The sequence below is a fragment of the Saccostrea echinata genome, unplaced genomic scaffold, assembly GCF_033153115.1.
Source record: "Saccostrea echinata isolate AGI-Se365-2 ecotype Australia unplaced genomic scaffold, CSIRO_AGI_Sech_v1 ptg000019l, whole genome shotgun sequence".
Classification (NCBI taxonomy): Eukaryota; Metazoa; Mollusca; class Bivalvia; order Ostreida; family Ostreidae; genus Saccostrea; species Saccostrea echinata.
The window spans coordinates 4,531,044-4,554,120 of record NW_026889768.1 but is presented as its reverse complement, the minus strand read 5'-3'; the positions used below and the strand labels follow the sequence as shown (position 1 = coordinate 4,554,120).

Below are 23,077 nucleotides of genomic sequence, written 5' to 3'. Positions count from 1 at the left end.
GTCATTGTTAACCCTTTTACATGCATATACTTTTGAAGATTTGATAAACAGTATTGCTAAGACTAAGACAAATTCCGTGCAATTCTTTCAAAACGTTACAAATCCTATTATTTTGGACCGATTTTAATGGTACACAAGTAGAGAAGCAAACGGTTTCTAATTCTTTACATTGAATTTTGATTTCGACGTACCGTGATGCGACATTTACTAAGTACAGACTCTGAAATTCTTTCAAAACGCAACTCCTACTTACGCTCTAGTATCATTTCAATTATGCTTTGATCACGATATATTACACCAGAAAAGATTTAGTGAATAATGTTTTAAAAATGCTATTCTATTCAAACTAAACTTTTAACTTGAAGTTAAATAAAACTAAGCTAAATAAAATTAGCAGATAAACTATTTTGAAGCTCATAATTATGCTTTTCGGTTTTAGTATTTATGAATGGTATTTGTTGGCTATTAAAAATAATTATTTGAAAGTTTCTCGAAATCTTACTCTTCCTTGTTCTGGTTTGATTTCAATGAAAATGGAATGTTTACAAACGTGCATCAGGACAATTCTGGAGAGGTAAAACTAAATAAATCAAATCCAGGTACTTCTTTTCTCTTTTTAAATATAAATACAAACCAGTACAGATAACGACCAGTATAGATACGATTATATAAGAGGTTTCTGTTATACAATACACTCAGAAGAAATAAAACATTGCTCCCATAACCTCACCCAATATGAAACCTCAAGTGATATACAGGTATATATTTCCTTAAAAAGGTTAATAGATATATAAAAGATATGTGAAAACTGATTGAAAAAAAAAACTAGATGCTGACACAAGACAGTAATACTCGCAAGTAAGTTGAAGTCTTTAAATGTACTCTGGGTAACTAGTGAAGAAGACACAGTGGTTATTCTATAAATTTTCTCAATAAACATGTATTAAATTGAGCATATAGTCCATGGACTCCTTTGTTTGTAGTTTATAATAAATTCAAATATGAAATTAAGGAATTAAATGAAGCGTAAAATGAACGAGTTCTGGGAACCAAAAAGTTTCCGTCCTCCGATTGGTCTCCGGGGTATAAATAAAATTCTGAAACCCTTATTGTATATACACATGACATCACAAATCATATTCTAAAATGTTTCAGGAATAATATTGGTAGAATAACAAAATTTTTCGACCACCAATTTGCCACAGGGTGAAAAAGGAAATTCAAAACCCAATTGCACATCTACATACACCACCAAACATATTCTAAAAGATTATTTGACTTCTGTGTAGAATTTTGAAAACACCCTTTTTTGGTTGAAATTATTCATTTTCCTCCCCAAGTTGTCTGGCAGAGTGAGAATGAAATTTTCTGAAATGTATTACACGTATACAAGTCACCACCAAAACTATTCTTATTCGTGAAATATATGGAGATAACGAACAGTATTCAAGCTCAAAAGTCCATTAAACATTACAAAATAGGTGCAGAACAAACACGGACCTCCAAAGCATCAGAGGTGTGATCAGGTGCCATGGAGGAGTGAGCATCCCAAAGGTAACAGAAGTTCGATGAAGAGGGTTGTTTGATAGGAGAAAAAGCAAGATTACAATAACATACCCAAGCTCTCTTTATAAAGAATCTTCTGACAAAGAGTCTTCGATATACGCCCTGAAATTAATATTGTTTTAAACCAACAAGTTTTAAAATCGTTCAAAGGAACTTTAAAATCACTTGGATATTGTTTGTTATTTTTACTTTTCATCACAAGTAGATACTGAAAGATTTACATGTACTTCCACGTGTGATTGCTTATTAAATTGCAGAACATGTTTTGTATTTCAACAGAACGAGAGACTGTGCCATAACTAAAAAAAACACAATAAAGTTTCTAAAATACATGTTATTTCTATACTACCGTAACCACGAAAAAGTCCTGATTTAAAGCCATGTAAATTTTGGGTCTAATAAACAACACTCTTCCCACAGAACATATCATCAAGTAAAACACTACATGTACATGGAAGGCATTCCAGTGGTAATCATTCTCAATTCCAAAAATGTTCTCTGAAAACTTGACTCATAGCATGCCTGATTTCAGTTAGGTTGATGTCATGCCACAGCGCGGGAAGGGAGGGGGAGGGGGCAACTAAGTACTGTAAATAAGAAAACTATTAAAATTTTGTATAGTTCATCATACCTTTTGCTTGTGTTTTCGTGTACATTGGTGGGTTGGGTTTAATTGCCAGGTAACACCCCCACCCCGCCCGAAGTCCACCAGTATTTGGTAAAAAAATCCAAGTTTCTCCAATGAACTTTCATGTTCTCATCTCAAGGACTGATTCTTGTGATTTCATATCATATACATATATTGTTTTTAAGAACATCTGAACAAGAAGCCCGAAGTCCACCACTATTTGATAAAAGAACCCACGTTTCTCCAATGAACTTTCATGTTCCCCTCTCAAGGACTGACTCTTGCGATTCCATATCATATACATACATTGTTTTTAAGAACATCTGAACAGGAATAAAAAATTAAATCAAAATGAAATTATCTTTGTATCGAATAGATTTGTACCCCAAATGCCAAATGCTAAGACATAGCAACCTAAAATCGAAATTTTACAATGGAGTATCTGTTTACGAGTATTAATTTAAAACCCTTTAAGAAAGCGAACGCAATTTTTGCTGACAAAATCTTCATATTTTTTCTAATGAAAACTTTGCTTAAAAAGCCAACTAAAATAGATTTTCTTTAGTTTTTAAGTTTGTTCCCTTTGTACACTTCTTGGCAAAGTGAGGCCGTTATAGAAGATAGAGTTGTTGAAAATATAAAAGAAAAATTGATTTCAATTGGTCTTAGGGGAAATGGCGCTTCAAAATACTGTGTGGTATTTTTCATGTAAATCATATACGGTACCAATTCTGATGCACCAGGTGTGCATTTCGACAAATTATATATGTCTCTTCAGTGATGCTGAAGCCGAAACGTTGGACATCAAAAATATTTAAATAAAAAAGAAGTGGAAGAGCTGAAAAAAGGTGCCAATGACTGGAGCCAAATACGTCGAAGGATCAGAGCTATGCATGAGGGAGATGATCCATAAGTTTGAAATAAATTTCTAAATTTTACCAAAGCAATCAAATATATATCCGTATTTTCAAGCTAGAACCGAAGTACTATGTAACTGGGCTGTAGACCCTCAGGGACAAACAGTCCACCAGCAGAGGCCTCGACCCAGAGGTCATAATTAAATCATATAGGGTACCGAATTTGACGCACTAGATTCGCATTTCGACAAATTATGTCTCTTCAGTGATGCTCAAGCTGAAATCCAAAATATTTAAATACAAAAAGACTTGGAAGAGCTTGAAAAAAGGAAAATATTCCCGTACATGTACTGAAATATATATGATATATTTTCTTCAATCTATGTAAGTGTTAGTTCCTGGAGTAACTTAAACCCCTGTCACACCGGGACTGCGTCCTCACGGCGATCGCACGGTGTCCATAAAGAATGCAAAACGCCGAGGTGAGCGCAGTAGAGTCTCCTACAGCGCCGTGGCAACGCGGCGAGATCTCCACTGAACGCGGTACGGTCGAGTTGGGTCTCCTAGAACGCCAGGGGACGGCTCGCACTTTGGGCATGCACAAAGTACGCGCCGTGTGATCGCGGTCTGATAAGAACGCAGTAGAAACGTAGTATGATCGCCTTAGCAGCGCAGTGAGATCTCAAACAACGCAGTGGTAGCTCCGCAGGCACGACGTGAAGACGCACATGATCGCAGCATGAACGCAGTTATAGTAGACTACGCTGCCACGAAGACCTCGCGGAGTCCTTGGAGATGTCAGTGCGTTTCTATCGCGCTTTTACGGCGCTTCTAATGAGATTAATCCTCGTGATTTTTTTGACTGCAATTACACAGCGACAGCAAGGAGTTGTCACTGCGATCATTGCGATCCCTTGGCGTTTCTACCGCGTCCGTTGGCGACCACAATGCGCTTTCACGGCGTTGTTAGAGCGTTGTCAGCAAGCTCACAAAACAAGAGCAATAGCCTCAAATTTGATCAGCAATAACTCTTACATATTTGTTGCACTCCTGACCAGGAGCATGGGAGTAGAATTGGGAAGTAAAAATTACACTAGAACTTGTTCTGTTGTTTCTGTGGAGCTGCGGTGGAATTACTTAAGTTTTATAACAACTTTTCAGTGTTTTTATTTTTTTTACATTCATGATAAAATCATGCAAAGAAAAGATAAAAACACATCTGAATTGACATAATTGAAAAAAGAAAGGTTCTAATAATAAAAATATCAATAATTTAATACTAAATTATTAAAATAGATCATTTTTAATTAAAGAATACTTCTTGGCATAAGTAGAAGTCTTTTCATCATGTAACTTGAATCTTTAAAAAAAATTGTTACACTCCTTCTGAATATATCCTGAAGAACGCATTGTAAACGTATTGTGAACGCAGCCAGCGCAGTGAGAACGCCGTGAACGCGAGGTGACAACTCCTAACACGCCGTGAAAGCTCCGCGGAAGCGCAGTCAATCGCAAAGAGATCTCCGTGGGAACGCAGTAGCACGCCGCGAGAACGCCGTAGAAACGCGTGGGTCGCCGTAGGGACGCCGTGACATCTTTGTAACGTTTATTGAACAATAAACAACATAAAGTGTACATCGAACCCGATCATAATACATCATAATACAAGATAGATAATATCGTCACATCCCCTTTCTCAAGATTACTTTTTCTTTTAAAATTACTAATGTACAAACGAGCATTTCCAAATAAGGGAAAATTAAACATTTAATTCACTTTATCAATGTCTTGTATCGTCTATAGTGTCCAAAATTTGAATGGATAAGTTTCAAAATAATTACTGGGTTCATAAAATACAATAACATACAAACAAAAACTAAACTGTCATGCAACTACAAGCAATATGTAAAATGACTAGAAGATTTCTTTGGAAACCTGAGGTAGACAAGGTATTATTATGACCTGATCACTATCTACCTCCACTACACAAAACACTCAACATTGCATACAAAGTCTTGATATTTCTGTGGTGTTTTGATTTCTCGTCCACTCTTTGTATGTCGCTTGCCTGATACATCAGATGTTGCATTTGGTACAGGACACGTCTTGGCTGGTGTGACAGTTTTTTCAACTACTGGTGTGTTCTGTGTTTGTAATGTATTCTGGACTGGGGTTTCCACTTTGTCAATGTCTCTGTTAGTAGACACACTAGTCTCCAAATTGTCTTTATTTACATCAGGGAACGAACTGGTGTTTCTGGGTAAGTCCTCTTTAGAAAATGGTTCCCTGCTAAGCCGTAGATGTTTTCGATTCCTCCTATATACACGTCCATCTTCTGTACGGACTTCATAAGAACGGATATCCAATTGGTCTCTAACTTGCGCTTTTGTCCACGACTTTTCTCTCCCGAATGGACGAATCCTTACAGTGTCTCCAGTATTTAATTTCTGCATTTCCTTTGAGCCGTGGTTATAGTAGCTAGCTTCTTTTCTCTTCCTCTTGTACAGCTTCCTGGTGATCCCGCCTGAATTGTGGGTTTCCAAATGCCTTGCGGATAGTGTAAGTCTAGTCCTGGTTCTCCTGCCAAACAATCTTTCTGCTGCTGAAAGTCCAATGGTCTCATTTGGCGTATTTCTCCAGTCTAGAAGTGCTAAGAAAGGATCTTTCTTGTCAAGAACACATTTGCGCATTAGGGCCTTAGCAATCTTGACAGCGTTCTCTGCTTTTCCATTTGACTGCGGGTAACGAGGAGATGATGTTCTGTGCTCAAACTCGTACTTTTCAGCAAAATCCTTAAATTCTCCACTGTTAAATGGCGGACCATTATCAGATATAATAACATCTGGAATGCCATGACGCGCTATCTGGGCTTTCATTTTGTTTATGACTTCCTTACCAGTCTTGCCATGGAGTCTGTCTATTTCGAAAAAATCTGAGAAATAGTCTGCACAAATCAGGTAGTCATTTCCATCGAACTCAAATAGGTCACAACCAACTCTTTCCCAAGGTCTCTTTGGGATGTCATGTGAAATCATTGGTTCCTTTGGCTGGTCTGGCTGACATGAACTACAAATCTCACAGCGCTGTATAAAATTCTCAATGTCATTGTTCATATTGAGCCAATACACTGTCTCTCGAGCCCTTCTCAGGCATCCTTGTATTCCAATATGTGTTTCGTGAACCCTCTCAATAATGTCTTTGCGAACTCTATCAGGGATCACAACTCTCTCCCCTTTAAATATTAGGCCGTTCTTGATGACGAGTTCATCTCTGAATGGAAAGTAACATTGAACTTTATGTGGAAGTTCATCCTTGCAATCTGGCCATCCTGACTTGATGACATGTTTCAACAATTTCATTGTTTCATCCTCCTCAGATGCTTCTTTTATTTTCATGATCTTTGCATCAGATATTGATATGTAGCTCCTCTGATCAATATCAAATATGCTTGCTTTCTCCATATCTTCTTCTGAGGCTGGTAGATATGCCCTGCTTAAAGTATCTGCTACATACATCTCCGCACCTTTCTTGTAAACTATCTCATAATCAAACTTCTGGAGTCGCAATAGCATCCTCTGAAGTCTTCTTGGTGCCATCACAAGACTCTTCCTTTGGATAATTTCCAGAGGCTTATGATCTGACTCTATTTTGACATGACGCCCATAGGTGTAGTTCTCAAAACGCTCCAGTCCAAAAACTACAGCCAGCAATTCTTTCTCTATTTGTGCATAATTACACTCTGTTTGGGTCAATGCTCTCGAAGCATAAACAACTGGATGTCCATCCTGCATCAAACATGCCCCTAATCCATTCTGCGATGCATCACATTGCAGTATTGTCTCCTTCTTTGGATCAAAGAAACTCAGGACTGGTGATTCCGACAAAATCTTCTTAATAGTGCTGAAGGCTTTTCCATGGACATGCTCATCCCAATGGAAATAAGTGTCACTTTTCAACAAGTCCCGAAGTGTAGAAGTAACTTCTGAAAGATTGGGTACAAATCTCTGTACAAAATTGACCATGCCTAACAATCGCTGTACTGCATGTCTGTCTGTTGGTGTAGGCATCTCTCTAATCGCTTGTACTTTACTCGGATCAGCACTCAGTCCTTGCTTTGAAATAACATGTCCCAGGTAAGACACAGAATCAAGTCCCAGTTTTAGTTTGTCAAGGTTCAATTTGATGTTCTTCTGCTTACATCTGTCCATCAACTCAATCAGCTTTTTATTGTGGTCTCTAATTGCCTCTTCATCTGTATTGCCGCAACCATAGACAAGTATATCATCATGAATTGCTTTCGTTCCATTCAAACCCTCAAGTGCCTCATCCATTCTTCTCTGAAATTCTTCAGGTGCTGGTGCTATGCCAAAAGGCATCCTCAACCAACGATAACGTCCCCAGGGGGTTCCAAATGTTGTTAAGAAACTACTGGTTTTGTCGAGCAGGACGTGCCAAAATCCATCCTTAGCATCCACCACTGAGAAGATCCTGGCCTTCGTTAAATCTGGTAGGATATCTTCTATTGTTGGAGTGGGGTAATGATTCCTCTGTAGTGCTGAATTTAGGGGTTTAGAATCGATACAAAGTCTAATTGCCCCACTTGACTTCCTTGCTACTACCATTGACGATATCCAGTCAGTTGGCGTTGTTACTGGAGTGATAACTCCAAGTTTCTGGAGCCGATCAAGTTCCTTTTTTAGATCTGACTTGAGTGATAGTGGCACTTTCCTGGTGGGAATCTTTGTTGGCGGCACCGTAGAGTCAATTCTAAGGTGTAACTCTCCTTCAAGTTTCCCAAGCCCATCAACAATGTTGGATACTGTTGTTTCAAATGTTCTTTGGTGAGAGGCTCTGTAGTGTCACTACTCTTTCCTGCAACCTGTGCAACAAAGTTCTGTTCATTAACAGTGATGAGTTTCATCGATTGTATAGCCGATACTCCAAGAATTGGATTAAGTTCTGTTCCTGAAACTATCACAAACTCAATGCTGTACTTCTTCCTGTTCCTTGGATTACGAACAGTTAATCTTCTTTTCCCCAATGGCTTCGTCTCACTCTTGTTGTACATCACTAATGTCATGTTAGTTTCTGTCAGGTTCTCATGGTCTTTACAAAGTTTCTTATACACCGACTCAGGTAGAATATTTACACTAGATCCACAATCCAACTGGAACTGTACGGTTTGGTCATTGATAATCATCTGGGCTGTAATTTTCTTTTTCTTGTTGACACTGTGCACTTCCTCGACAGTGAGAACGTATTCACATTCACTCGATGATGAATAATCATTCACATCATGCACTGATCTCTTCGTAAATGGCTTTCTGCCAGGTCGCAACTTCTTCTGCTGCTTAGTGCTCCCTTGTTTACACACTCGAGCAAAGTGATTCTTTCGTCTTTCATGATGAACACTCTTTGCCATAAGCCGGACAATCTGCCTTATCTTTGCGGTGTCGTAAACCACAGTACTCACAACTTACTTCTTGTTTGTCTCTAGGACCCTTCTTCTGTTTGTCCAACACTGGTTTAGTTGTTTTCTTTACAAACTGTACTTCTTCTATCACTCGAAGTTGTGAACTAGATTTCTCACTGGCTCTACAAATGTCAACACAACGTTGTAAGTCTAAGCCTTTCTCTTGTAACAGTTTCTTTCTTGTATGATTGTCCCGTATCCCGAGCACAATCCTATCTCGAATCATTTCTTCTTCTAGACCGCCGAATCTACAGGTTTTTACAAGCGTACGTAATGAAGCAACATAGCTGTCAATTGTTTCGTTCATCTCTTGCTCTCTTTTGTTGAAAGTATAGCGCTCGTATATCACATTTGTCTGACCTATACAAAAGTCTTCTAGTACTTGCAGTACTTTGATTATGTCTTTCCGATCTGCATCGTTTTCAAACTTAAGACCATCATATACTGACAATGCATCTGCACCGATACACGTTAACAATGTTGCTACACGTAATTCATTGTGTTTTTCTTTTAGTCCCGTGGCAATTTTATAATTCTCCCACACCCGTTTAAAATGGCGCCAATTTGTGGCCAAGTTACCTCGAATGTCCAATTTCGCCGGAAAAGGAATATTCGTTGGTACATACACTTTCTGTGGGACGGCTGCAACTCCCTCTGCTTGAGGTTCCCCGTTTCCTTCATTCATCCCGAACAGGAGGGAAAGCATTCACCAAAACGTGGTGCACATGTGTACTTCTGACACCATGTAACGTTTATTGAACAATAAACAACATAAAGTGTACATCGAACCCGATCATAATACATCATAATACAAGATAGATAATATCGTCACAATCTTCACATTGTGAAAATTTTACAGAAATTTGTTCAATTTCCCTGCGATTCCACTGCGATTTTAAAAATTTAACAACGCCGTAATAACTCCGTGTGGACGCAGCTTGGTGTGACAGGGCCCTTAAGGGTCACAATATGGGGAAGAGGGAGGGGGCAAAAAATGTATCATTTGTCCATTTCAATCAATCAATAATATACTACACATCAAAAATGTTACTTTACATGGAGGGACATACAATTTGTTTTTGGTACTGAAGGATGTTAAATGTGATCCATGTTAGTGTTTTTGTCCCTGATCAATTACATATTCCACTATTTAGTATATTACGTTGTATACTACATTGTAATAGTTCATGTTGAACTATTAACATACTCACACATACTTTACATAGCGCCAGAATTAATGTATGACTTCCGCATACATGGATTGTATCTATAGGAGGAAACAATCCCATTGCAGTTTTGTGTAATGGCTCTGCATTCTGAACGCTGATAAAAAGAACAAAATCATTATGACAAATAGTAGTATCAGTGACTCTACTGAAAGATCAACGCCAACGCTGTGTTCAGGTAGGGAAACTTTATGCACCTTGTGTATTACTTAATTATGCAAAGTGGTGGTTGAGCATAAACAATCAGATTGTAAATTATATAGTTTGATATATGGCAAATGTATTGTGTACGAAAGAGTATGGAAGTCTGTCAGTGCTTTTAAAAATGATCACACAGAAAAGAGAAATCCCATTAGCACCCTACAGCCTAAAGCATGCTCATGACATAGTTGTTTCCTAGAAGAATATTTAATTAAAGTTAATCCTTGACGATTACATCAAAAATAAGTTACATGTACATAACAATACCAGATGGTGCAATCAAAAATAAAAGAAAACCATTTTGTTTGAGAAGAATTAGAAGAAACTCATGATGTGGAGATGTGGCATATAAATGATTTCTATAATATCACAATCATATCTGTGTTGAACAAAAAGATGCATTAAAAGCTATTATGAATCGCTCTTATCTGCCTACAAGGTGGTACAATTCTGAACGAGTTTATTGAAACAAAAACATACCTATTTTGAAAGAGTTTGCTTATAAGTATTTTATAATTTTCATCTTATTCCTCACTTCTTTTTTAGTTAATTACATTTCTATACTCATTGTAAATAATTTCCTTGGCGAGAAATCGACATTTGCAACCTTCATTAATTTTTGTGACAGATACTTTGTGGCATATAATAGATATAAGACATCAAATTTTAAAATCAATGTAGCCTGTATCTGAACTGATCAGCAAATTCATAAACCTGTTGAAAGGCTAATAAAAGAGATTTATAGACACGAGTTATAGTTACATAATGATGGAGCCAAGGATCAGGTGAGGTCTCTGTTGCACACGTGGGTCTAATAGCATTATATTGTCTTTATTTCAGATCCTGTGGGATATAACGAAGATGAGAATTCTGAGACTACACTGATTGTGTTCTTGGTTATATCCTCTATTCTAGTTCTTATTTCTGGGGCGCTGTTACTTCACAAGTAAGTTTAAATGAATACAGTCTCAAAAGAGATTCAAATACAGCCTATGAAAACGCCTTGTCTGTACTCTGATAGAAATTCTTTGATCCATTAACTACTTAGTAATGCACAGTAGCTTAATTGCTAGCGCTCTCGAGCGCTAGCAACTACGTTAGTCTATTTTCCTGGAATACGCATGCTTGACTTCGAGGTAGGGCATTCTGGGACCTGTAGATAAACTGTACCATGTAAATTTCGTTTAATTATCTGAAAATACATATGATCTAAAGTTTTGTGCTTTGTTGTCTAAGCTGTATACAAATGTTAAAAAAGTAACAGTTAAACTTAGGTCTTATAATGCCAAGACTGAAGAGATCGGTTAATTCTAAAAGAATATTAATAACCAAGTATTTCTTAACTTCTTTCTGGCAAGCTCGGCAAACAATCTCGGATATATATGTTGCCAACTTGATTAAAATCTTGGCCTTGTGCAGCAATCTATGTGAGCGGATCAAAGGATCTGATTTTAATCAGATTGTATATGTTACCGGAAAGACCCGAGAAGATGCGATTGCTACAAAACAGTACCACACTGGATAATTTTAAACTACGTGTCCATACCTAGGTTCTACTGATCTCTTATATTTCACCTCAAAATTGAAATAACAGTCAGCTACAGAATGCTTAAAGCACAGTTAATGACTTATGCCATCGCCGATGTGAAGCCCACTTTCACCATTCATTCTGAATTGAGACACCCCCCTCCTTCCTCCACCTTACACAGTGCACCACTGCGCCTATTAATAATTAATTGATTCAGCAACTTAACAAAGGGTTCAGATATCTAATTCTTTGTTTTATGATGGCTAACGCGCTAGCTCACCTATCTTTTTTTAAAAGATAAGCTTGTAAACAATATACAGTAACCGTATTACGTTTGGCTGTGTATTCTTTTCAGTGTTTTGGCGGAAAACAGCACCCGCTATATCAAGTACATAGCTAAATGTCTTTATATATATTAAAATATCTAGCACATTCAGAAAGGCACTAAATCAAATCTTTGCTAGCTTGTTAAACATGTATTTCCTCCAAATATCCAACACGCTTAACATAATACATTATTTTATAGTTTTTTCGGAGCTCAACACTTGCTAGATCGAGCTCTTTGTAAAATGTGTAAGAAGATAGGGGGCTGACGGGTGACTACCAGTTAGTCAATGAAAATATTATTTTCAAAATTCAATTAACAGTTATGGAATAAAACAACTACGATCAAATGTAATCTTATCAATTCTTATGATACAGATATGCTTCAATTTAATTTGAAATAAAACTAAATTGTAACTTCCCTGTTCTTCTTCTTACATTTGAAGAGTACATTGGTAAGATTAACTCAATATTACTTTGGTATTGGAAATAATTGAAAAAATGCTTTTTTAAGTAAGTTAAAGCGGACACTTTGTAAATAGATTATGGAGCCTAAGAATGCTAAGGAAAGGCGAGGTAGACATGGTTGTAACATATGCTTCTGCAGAGGAGGGTTCAAACATCGATCTTCTCCCGGAAAACCTTAGGAATGGTAACGTTATTTATGAAGAAGAAATCGGTGATAATGATGTAGAAGAAGAGGAAAATGTTACAGTAGAGTATTCGAACCTTCAATCGATGAGGATATCGGTAGAGGAATTTATACGGAGTTTTCCAGAAAAGAAAGCCGATCATTCTTTGGAAAAGGAATTTAAAGTAAATGACACATAATTTTGCACACAATTAAAAGTTATTTACAATATTTTTGCATATATAATTTTAAACCCGATGAAATATTTTGTTTTGTTTTGAAATGTTCTATGTTTGAATTTATTTCTAGGATTTGCCTGACGGTTTATTGGAACCATACTCAGAGGCTTTAAAACTTGTCAACAGGAGGAAAAATAGATATAAAACAATCTACCCTTGTAAGAATTAGTCGTTACTTTCGATTCGAGAGACAAAAATGAATTTTTGATAGTTAGTCGTTACCTTCGATTCGAGAGAGGAAAATCTAGACGACAATAATTTTTTGATCTTTAATATTATGCGAGAAGAATGTTATTTTTTATCTGTCGTTTAGACGATCACAGCAGAGTGGTACTGGATAGAACGGATGACCCAGAGAAATCGGATTATATCAACGCTTCCTACATAGCAGTATGGTGTTCTTTTTAAATAACTTTTACATTCATCAAACAAGGAAGAATTAAATTCATATATAAATAACTTGTTTAATTGACTTTTGAACTATAGAGAAATAATTATAGAATATGTTTCCTCCCTTCGAGGAGAGCTTGTTGATTTTAATTATTTTTTTTAATTTTCTTTTCCGTTGAAATGAAATCAATTTCAAATACAAAGAGGAAATGTTTTAATGATATTAGATTCAAATTTATGCACTCGATATTATTTTAAATACTATGCATACTTTGCATGTTCACTATTTTCTACTGGTTCAGATAATTTTAATTCTATATTGCTCGATAAAAATATAATGACAATTATTATGTATACTATTATACACAAGGGATACAAGAAGGAAAAGGCCTACATCGCAGCCCAAGGTAGCTTCTTTATACTAAAATGACATCAAATAAACATTTTTGAAAAACGATTTATCTAATAAACATATATATATATATATATATATATATATATATATATATATATATATATATATATATATATATATATATATATATATATATATATATATATATATATATATATATAAAATAACATATATCTATCTATCTGGCTGGCTGGCTGGCTATCTATCTATCTATCTATCTATCTATCTATCTATCTATCTATCATATAAAATAAACGGTTTGATTAAAGTTATTCACAAAGAACTACGCACGCTAACTCTCGATTCCCGCCTACATTTTACACCCATTAAATTCAATACTAATGGCAATTCGACCGTAAAATCTTTGTTGAATGCAAAGAACAGTTCAATGGTAATTGTCTGATAATTTTAATGCAAGTGTTAAATAGTTAATTACCCCTAATTCAAGCTCTTAAATAAGGGGGGTAGACGATATTTTCCATTGAAATCGGGCTTTAAAGCATCAACACATTTTAAAATATCCTTGGATATGAATAAATGTTCCTTAAATCTTTTCTTATGTTTTACGCATATAAAATTAAACATATATTATTAATAAAATACAATGTTTTAGTTGTAAAATCTTTGAAATTGGTGAAAAATAAGCATTTTTGTAGTTTTTTGTCTGTAAACATATATTCCCCCCGTGAAACACAAAAAGCTATGACATGAATTTGTGAAATGACAGTCCATATTACCTGTAAAAAGGAATTTTTGTTTCACGGGGGGGGGGGGGGGAGATGTTTTAAAAATATTTTCCGTTTTCCGTTGATTTCTATAGTGAAAAACACGAGTTTTACCCAAATTATAGAGTTATCTCTCTTTGTTTTCCTAAAGAAGTAATGTTTTATGAAAATCCCTATAAATATCTACATAAATATAAAAAAACCATTCAAATGTGTTAACTTTTGAAAATTGACTTGGAGGTGGGCGGGAGAACAATGCTATCGTTCGCAGTTCTTCAATTGCTAAATTGATTACTTAGTACCTTGTATACATATTTTTAGGACCTTTTACAATGGAAACCATAGAAGATTTCTGGACGCTTATCTGGCAAACAGATTGTACTAGAATTGTCATGTTAACCAATTTATATGAGGGCGAAAAGGTATTTACGATATGTGTTTGTATTGTTAAAATCATTATATGCTTTTTTAAAAGAAAAAAAGATTACTAGAGAACAGCCATATATTTTTTAGGTCTTAATGAATACTCTTTGATTGTCATTATCAGATTGGTCTTTCTTGCCATTTACATGATAAATGATATATGATTATTATCCTTTTGGCAGATAGTCTATGTATTTTTAGCTCACCTGAGCTGAAAGCTCAAGTGAGCTTTTCTGATCACATTTTGTCCGTCGTCCGTCTAGCTGTCTAGCTGTCCGTCCGTCTGTAAACTTTTCACATTTTCGACTTCTTCTCCAGAACCACTGGGCCAATTTCAACCAAACTTGCCACAAAGCATCCTTGGGTAAAGGGGATTCAAGTTTGTTCAAATGAAGGGCCACACCCTCTTTCAAGGGGAGATAATAAAGAATTAGTGAAAAATTAATAGCATCTTTTAAAAATCTTCTTCTCAAGAACCACAGGGCAAGGAAAGATGAAACTCGTGTGGAAGCATCCTCAGGTAGTGTAGATTCAAATTTGTTCAAATCATGACCCCCGGGGATAGGGCGGGGCCACAATGGAGGATCAAAGTTTTACATAGAAATATATAGGAAAAACCTTTAAAAATCTTCTTCTCAAGAACAACACAGCCACAATTCGTCATATTGATGTGGAATCATCCTCAGGTAGTGTAGATTCAAATTTGTTCAAAGCATGACCCCCGGGGGTAGGGTGCAGCCACAATGGGGGATCAAAGCTTTACATAGGAATATATAGAAAAAAAATCTTTAAAAATCTTCTTCTCAAGAACAACAAAGCCACAATTAGTAATATTAATATGGAAGCATCCTCAGGTAGTGTAGATTCAAGTTTCTTCAAATTATGACCCCCGGGGGGTAGGGAGGGGCCACAATGGGGGATCAAAGTTTAACATAGAAATATATATAGAAAAAAAATCTTTAAAAATCTTCTTCTCAAGACCAACAGAGCCACAATTAGTCATATTGATAATGAATCATCCTCGGGTAGTGTAGATTCAAGTTTGTTCAATGCATCCTCCAGTAATAGGGTGGGGCCTTAATTGGGATCAAAGTTTTAAAAAAGAACATATGTATAGGAAAATCTTTAAAAATCTTATTCTCAAGAACAACAAAGCCATGATTAGTCATATTGATATGGAAGTATCCTCAGGTAGTTTAGATTCATGTTTGTTCAAATCATGACTCCCCCCCCCCCCCCCCAGCTGGGTAGGGTGGCAGACATCTTAATAATTCCTTTTTCAAGAACAGCAAAGCCATGCATGATTAGTTATATGAATATAAAAGCATCCTCAGAAAGTTTAGATTCAATTTCATTCAAAACATTTCACATGGGGGTAGGGTTTGCCTAGAACAGGCGATCAAAGCTTTACATATGAATATATAGGAGAAGAAATCTGCTGATGAAGAACAGTAGGGCCATATTGACTCAGGTGAGTGTTGTGGCCCATGGGCCTCTTGTTTTATTTTGTGGTAATTTTCAGATGAAGTGCCTGAGGTATTGGACAGAAGACACAGACACAGAAATAGACATAGGGCCTTATCACATCAAACTGGACACACTGGATGAATATGACCGCTATACTATAAGATATCTTATAGTCTCAAAAGATGCAAGTGTTACAAACAACATTTACTACTGTATAAACATTGCTTGATATAATTATCAGTTTTGAATATCAATTGATGAAGTCTTTCTCTATCTTAACAACTTACTATTTATACTTGCTTAGAGATTGGACCACTATATTTTGCATTATCAGAATTCAAACGTTGGGAATCTGACCAAGATTTTTAAAAATCAAATATTTATTTATATTAGAATGATGAAGTGAAGCGAGTAACACAGTTCCATTTCACGACTTGGTCTGATAATTCTGTTCCGGAGGACTTGGCCTCTTTAATTTGTTTCCGGAATTTGGTGCGAAATGGACTGACAACATCTGATGGCCCAATTGTTGTTCATTGCAGGTAGGACAGAAAACTGTTGATTTGCATAAACAAATATTTTGAGGGAATAAATCTAGGAATAAAACTTAAAGAACTTATCGCATGATCTTTCAAAAATCGTAATTTTATGAAAATTATGAATACAATAAACGTTGTTGAAAGCATATTTTAAGAGATATTGAGAGTGAAATTCAAATACGGCAATATGCATATTTCAGTCGGATTTCGGCGAAATACTGCTCTGACGTCATAGGCGACAATTGGTGATAGAGAGATGAGAATATGCACACTATTAACGGAGTTATCAATGACAAATGCAGCTAAATTACGAAAAATGCTGAAAAAATTAATTCCTTATACGCTTTTCAATTACTATAGAAACATTAATTAGTTCTAATGTATAAGGATTTTAAGATATTTTCGTTTTTTATTCAAAACATTTAGAACCTGTAGCTCTAATTACGGCAATGTTTCGTGATCGGGAAATTATTTTTCAAGATCGCCATCCTTTAAAAACATATGAAGACTTGCATAAATTAATATAATATTATATACAAAACGAAGAATAACAAAGTTATATAATGTTTAATTTGTAAAACAAATAAGTTAATACATGTGATAAGATGACAAATCAAACTGCATTGTTATGGCGAGTTTCTTCGTCTTCGCTGAGTCTCCCTCGCTATCGTAGCTGCTATTTTTACAATATTAACAGATTTTTCAGATATTTTCTTGCTGACAATTTAACATATAAGGTTGAATATTCAATTTTATATCGATAAAATAAGTGATTTGGTCGTCCACAACGCAGAAAATCAGATCGTATCGCGTATATTTTAGTAGGATTAATGAAGAGCTGATCCGCCATTGTCGCCTTTGACGTCACAGACAATCGCATCATCTCGAGTCTTTCCGTCGAAGGTCGGAAAAACAACCTCGAATGTATTAACATCACCGGATGTTAAAAATTTATACAAGATGGAGTCGCTTCCTATTTATACAAGCATTGGAAAGATAGAGTTAGAAGTCATTCCTGTAGTATATTTTAGATAATATCTTTACATTCAATAAAGTTGAGCTCCAAACTCTACAGATAACAGGTCTCCCTACATTTATTTCAAAGTTTATGAAAAGGGGGGTTGTCATGGACGCCTATGTAACACATTCGAGGTTGTTTTTCCGCTTGTCGGAAAGGCCCGAGAAGTTTCGATTGACGTCACAGAGTCACGTGATCGCTGTCTAATTAACTTAGATTTTCAATTCAGGGGTTTTCGTTTGAGTCAATAATTAGTTAATTACCATGATTTATCCACAGTAAAAACACAGAATTTATAAATTGTAGTCATAAGGAACGTAATACGCTTTTAATTTCAAATAATTAGAAACATGCGATAAGTCCTTTAACGAGGTTCGCTCCTGAGCTTTTGAGCAGATTTATATCTTAACGTATATTTCAAAAATTCTGCATAAAGTTATAATTCTTACAATAATTTTAAATTTTATAATGCCAATTAAACTATATTCAGTTAAAATTCCATGATTAAATTCCATACCAAAAGCATTAAGTGAGGAACTATATTTTGTGGCGGAAGGTTTTTTTTAGAAGAAAATGATCATTTTTTTCTCATTCGAAGTATTTAAAGTATGCTAAGTTTGGATTCCTATTTTTACATGCAGTCTGCACACAGAGTTATTTTGTGCAGTGAACTGTTTTATACTGGTCCTTAATTATATGTTAAATAAACTTTCATGAATTCTATCATCAAATTTGATAAATATAGCAAATACATTGTGAAAATCAAGAAAAAAATATCACTATTTTAATCTTAAAATTAGCACTATTTTAGTAATATCTAAAAATTAACATCACAGACCCCCACTTTTTATTTTATTTTCTAAATATATAAGATACTTTTAACCATTCCTCTTAAAGTCAGTAAAATGTCATTACTTTCAAATGATATTTTTGCTTGTAAAATTTTTAATGCCAGAAAAATGAAATTTTTTGAGTGCAAAAAGGTCAAATAACTGAACATGCGGAGTAATTTGAAAATTTTTTTACTTGTCACAAATTTTAATGTGTCTATTCAAGATGAAATAAGACTGTATTTGTTCCCATAATTTATTTGAATAAAAAATATTGGAGGAAAAACTTTAAAAACTGATTTATTTGAAAGATGTATTTACAGTGCAAAAAGGTCAAACTAAATGCTCTGTAGTGCCAAAAGAAGCGCATTGACCCCCATTTTTTGGTTTGATTTTTAATTAAGCTATGTGTCTAAATTCTAAAAATATACTTGATTAAAAATTCACATTACTTTTGATGGCAGGATCCAACTTCCTTAAGTACCTTATGCTTTTGCACATTCACTGAACTTTAAGTGCAAAATGTTGAAATAAATCAATATTCAAAAGCTTACAATGTATTCAACATTTAAAGTTGAATGAATCGTACACTTTAATTTTGATGAACATTTTGAAGATATTTAAGTTGTAAGAAGAAAATATATTTATCGTATGATTGTATCATTTCTAGCTTTCTGACTGATTGAGATCCAACATTGTAGAAATCATACTAAATGTATTTTATTTTCTTAACTGGAAAAAAAAAATAGATCAAAAACTTCAAATTTGATACGATCAGTAATGAAAGGTTAATTCACTAGCACCCGACTTCCAGGTGAATATAACATTAGTTTTTTTTCTTCATCTTCGACCTCAGTGAATATTCTACTACTCAGGTAGCTTAATCATTAAATTAAAAAAAAAAAACCCAGCAATAATTGTATAATGTCCTCTATTTAATGACTAAATGTATTTTATTTTCTTAACTGAAAAAAAAATAGATCAAAAACTTCAAAGGACGAGTGCACTTATGGGCCCCGGTAAAATGTGAAAAAATGAAGAATCAAATTAAGCATAATTTTTCATCTCAGATCATTAATTGATATTTAAACCATAAGATTCAACAAATTTTATCGGTGAAATTCATGAATATACAAAGAGCAAAGTCATACAATGTGGTAGGGGTCAGCCGACATTTGTGACTTTCTATAGTAAATCGAGGACTATCATTCATTTCAAAGGTTTTGTTTACTGTCAGTCTAACGTTGTACAAACTTGTGCGAATGACAAAAAACTCATTATACATTTATAAAACTTGTGTGAAAGTAGGAAATTTGTACAAGATTAGGCTTGTACTTAAAATATTAAAAATATATAAAAAGTTCAATGTTTTTCCAATAGCAAGCGAGAGCTATTTACCTGTATTACCTTTGTTGAACCCACCCGTGGAATAAATTATTTAAAATACCGGTAGTCACGTGAGTTCTACCCAGGTAAACATTCCTCAAAGGTGCTCACTGTAAATTGAAGATAGCCACGTTTTGCATCATTATATCGAAGTCGTGCCGCATAGAGAAATTTTATGTATTTGGTTTTATGAACACGGGAGCGTTAGGAGAGTTTAGCGTCGTTAAAATGTCATCGATCATACATGAAAGCGTCAAACATTCTTAACATTCATGCAAGACAATGGTACCGGTAATGAAAGCCACCTAAATACACTTTTTTCATTTTAAAATTTAAAGGAATTAATGTTTTGAATTAAAATACTTACTGTATTATTTCAAATGCAAGCGTGCAAATTTCTTAGTTTGATGGCTACAGGCATCTTTACAACTTCATTTGATTTTTTTTCTCAGGTAAAATAGCGCAAATTATCATTCAGAAAACGCGCCCGTCAGTGATCCACCATCAGATTGTTCAAGTGTCCGATTTAAATGTCTCCTCCCCTTGATTTAAATAAACGAAACTCAAAGAGGTTCGGTACGACTTTTCCGGATTTTGGGGTATGTATAGGCATTTAAAAATCTTCATTTGTTTCATATCCATGCTGATTTAGGTGATGTTTTAACGTGATTTTAATTAGAAATATCCACTTTTGTTTAGCTATTACCAAAAAAGAACAATTTGGTAATATATTCCAAAGTAAAACGGCACTGAAAAAGGGCCCATTAATCATTGCTTAAGTGCACTTGTCCTTTGATACTATCAGTAATGAAAAGTTATTTCACCAGCACCCGATTTCCAGGTGAATGTAACATCAGTTTTTTTCCTACATCTTCGACCTCAGTGAATATTCTACTCCGCAGGTGGCTTAATCATTAAATTAAAAAAAACACAGCTATAATTGTATAATGTCCTCTATTTAATGATGGTAATATACTTTATTTCCTAGCGCCGGAATCGGGCGCACGGGAACTTTTATTGCGCTAGACTACATGTTAGATGAGGGGACTGTAGATAATTATGTAGACGTCAAGTCGTACGTTGCTTCCCTCCGCCAGCAAAGAGCAAAGTGTGTTCAGACATATGTAAGTATACTTTATTAGATGTGATGATTTTCCAACTTTCTCCTTCTCCCAATCACTTTATTTCTGTTTCTCTGTCTTTCATTTAGAAAGAAGAATTTACGGAGAATCATTTCTTTTTAGCTCACCTGAGCCGAAGGCTCAAGTGAGATTTTCTGATCACTTTTTGTCTGGCGTCCATCTGTCTGGCCGTCTGTCTGTCTGCCTGTCCGTCTGTAAACTTTGAACTCAAGAACTACTGGGCCAATTTCAACCAAACTTGCCACAAAGTATCCTTGGGTGAAGGGGATTTGTTCAAATGAAGGGCCACGCCCTCTTTCAAGGGGAGATAATAAAGAATTAGTGAAAAATTAATAGCATCTTTTAAAAATCTTCTTCTCAAGAACCACAGGGCCAGGAAAGATGAAACTCATGTGGAAGCATCCTCAGGTAGTGTAGATTCAAATTTGTTCAAATCATGACCTCCAGGGATAGGGCAGGGCCACAATGGAGGATCAAAGTTTTACATAGAAATATATAGGAAAAATCTTTAAAACTCTTCTTCACAAGAACAGCAAAGCCATGATGAGTCATATTTATATGGAAGCATCCTCAGGTAGTGTAGATTCAAGTTCGTTCAAATCATGACCCCTGGGGGTAGGGTGTGGCCACAATGGAGGATCAAAGTTTTACATAGAAATATATAGGAAAAATATTTAAAAATCTTCTCAGGAACAGGAAGGCTCTTATTGGTCATATTTATAAGGAAGCATCCTCAGGTAGTATAGATTCAAGTTTGTTCAAATCATGACCCCCGGGGGTAGAGTCGGGCCACAATGGATGATCAAAGTTTTACATAGAAATATATAGGAAAATTTTTAAAAATCTTCTTCTCAGGAACAGCAAAGCCCTGATTGATCATATTTATGTGGAAGCATCGTCAGGTAGTATAGATTCAAGTTTGTTCAAATCATGACCCCAGGGGTAGGGTGGGGCCACAACGGAGGATCAAAGTCTTAAATAGAAATATATAGGAAAATATCTTCTGAAGAACTGCAAAGCCATGATTAGTCATTTTGATATGGAAGCGTCCTCACGTAGTGTAGATTCAAGTTTGTTAAAATGATGACCCCCGGGAATAGGGTGGGGCCACAATGGGGGATCGAAAATTTAACATAGGAACATATAGGAAAATTTCTTTTTCTCAAGAACTGAAAATCATGTTTAGTCATTTTGATATGGAAGCATCACCAGGTAGTGTAGTTTCAAATTTGTTCAAATGATGACCTCTAGGATACTGAGGAGCCACAATGGGGGATCAAATTTTTACAAAGGAATATATGGGAAATATTTTTTTAAATCTTCTCAAGTACAACAAGCCATTTGTTATATTGACATGGAAGCATCATCAGGTATTTTAAAACTCAAGCCCCCCCCCCCCCATCCGTAATCTTTTCAATACTGAACTGATTTGTGCTTTTGCCTAGCCAATGTGCTCAGGTGAGCGATGTGGCCCATGGGCCTTTTGTTTTTCATTTTAGGAGCAATACGTTTTTCTTCATGAAGCACTGATCGAAGGATTGCAAAATTCACGACAAAGCTGTTTATCAATACTGTAAAAGAACATGAACATAAAAATGCCCATCTGGAATCAATAAAAACAATTGTAAAATACATATCAAACTTAAAGACTCTCTTGTAGAAATATGACCAGGAGTCATTTTTCGACGTCGAAAAATGGCCCATATCCATAAAAATTTGTAAATACGGTAAAACTTGTTTACGATAAATTAAAAACAAGGTTTTGTTATCAAACATAACTGCTTCTCAAATAAAAACTCAGAACTCAGAAATTTTTACACCTTGTGATTGGTCATGAACAAAATTACTTTGTAAAACGTCACTGATTCTTCACATAAGTACTCTGATGTTGATATTAAAATTCTGCTGGAGTTCCTGATTGACAACATTTATGTAGTCTTCGGAGACCAAGTCCTCTAACAAACTGTTCGAATCCCGGAATCTCGACGGGTACTAATTATGTTCCTTATCAGCCGATCTGTTTTTTATATTCCTATGAAGCAGAATTTATTCAAAAACTTGTATAAGTT

General features: G+C 35.3%; 2 protein-coding genes across 2 annotated transcripts; one reads left to right on the top strand and one right to left on the bottom strand.

Moving 5' to 3' along the window:
• Positions 1–5,033: 5,033 nt before the first annotated feature.
• LOC133189696 (uncharacterized protein K02A2.6-like) lies at positions 5,034–7,673 on the bottom strand. Its single transcript, XM_061325094.1, has one exon. The coding sequence runs from the start codon at positions 7,671–7,673 to the stop codon at positions 5,034–5,036; it is 2,640 nt and encodes an 879-aa protein (XP_061181078.1).
• A 2,182-nt stretch (positions 7,674–9,855) lies between these two features.
• Positions 9,856–22,792, top strand: LOC133189768 (receptor-type tyrosine-protein phosphatase T-like). The gene is made up of 11 exons (XM_061325169.1): positions 9,856–9,928; positions 10,792–10,897; positions 12,346–12,619; positions 12,744–12,831; positions 12,987–13,063; positions 13,434–13,470; positions 14,525–14,625; positions 16,149–16,277; positions 16,487–16,635; positions 20,855–20,990; positions 22,508–22,792. The coding sequence occupies exons 1-11, from the start codon at positions 9,871–9,873 to the stop codon at positions 22,583–22,585; spliced, it is 1,233 nt and encodes a 410-aa protein (XP_061181153.1). The 5' UTR covers positions 9,856–9,870; the 3' UTR covers positions 22,586–22,792.
• The last annotated feature ends 285 nt before the right edge of the window (positions 22,793–23,077 follow it).

Coding starts and splice junctions, on each gene's coding strand:
- LOC133189696 (XM_061325094.1), bottom strand. CDS start 7,673: ATGGTAGTAGCAAGGAAGTCAAGTGGGGCAATTAGACTTTGTATCGAT.
- LOC133189768 (XM_061325169.1), top strand. CDS start 9,871: ATGACAAATAGTAGTATCAGTGACTCTACTGAAAGATCAACGCCAACG. Junction 13,064..13,433: donor TCAACGCTTCCTACATAGCA/GTATGGTGTTCT, acceptor ATTATACACAAG/GGATACAAGAAGGAAAAGGC. Junction 16,278..16,486: donor ATCTTATAGTCTCAAAAGAT/GCAAGTGTTACA, acceptor TATTTATATTAG/AATGATGAAGTGAAGCGAGT.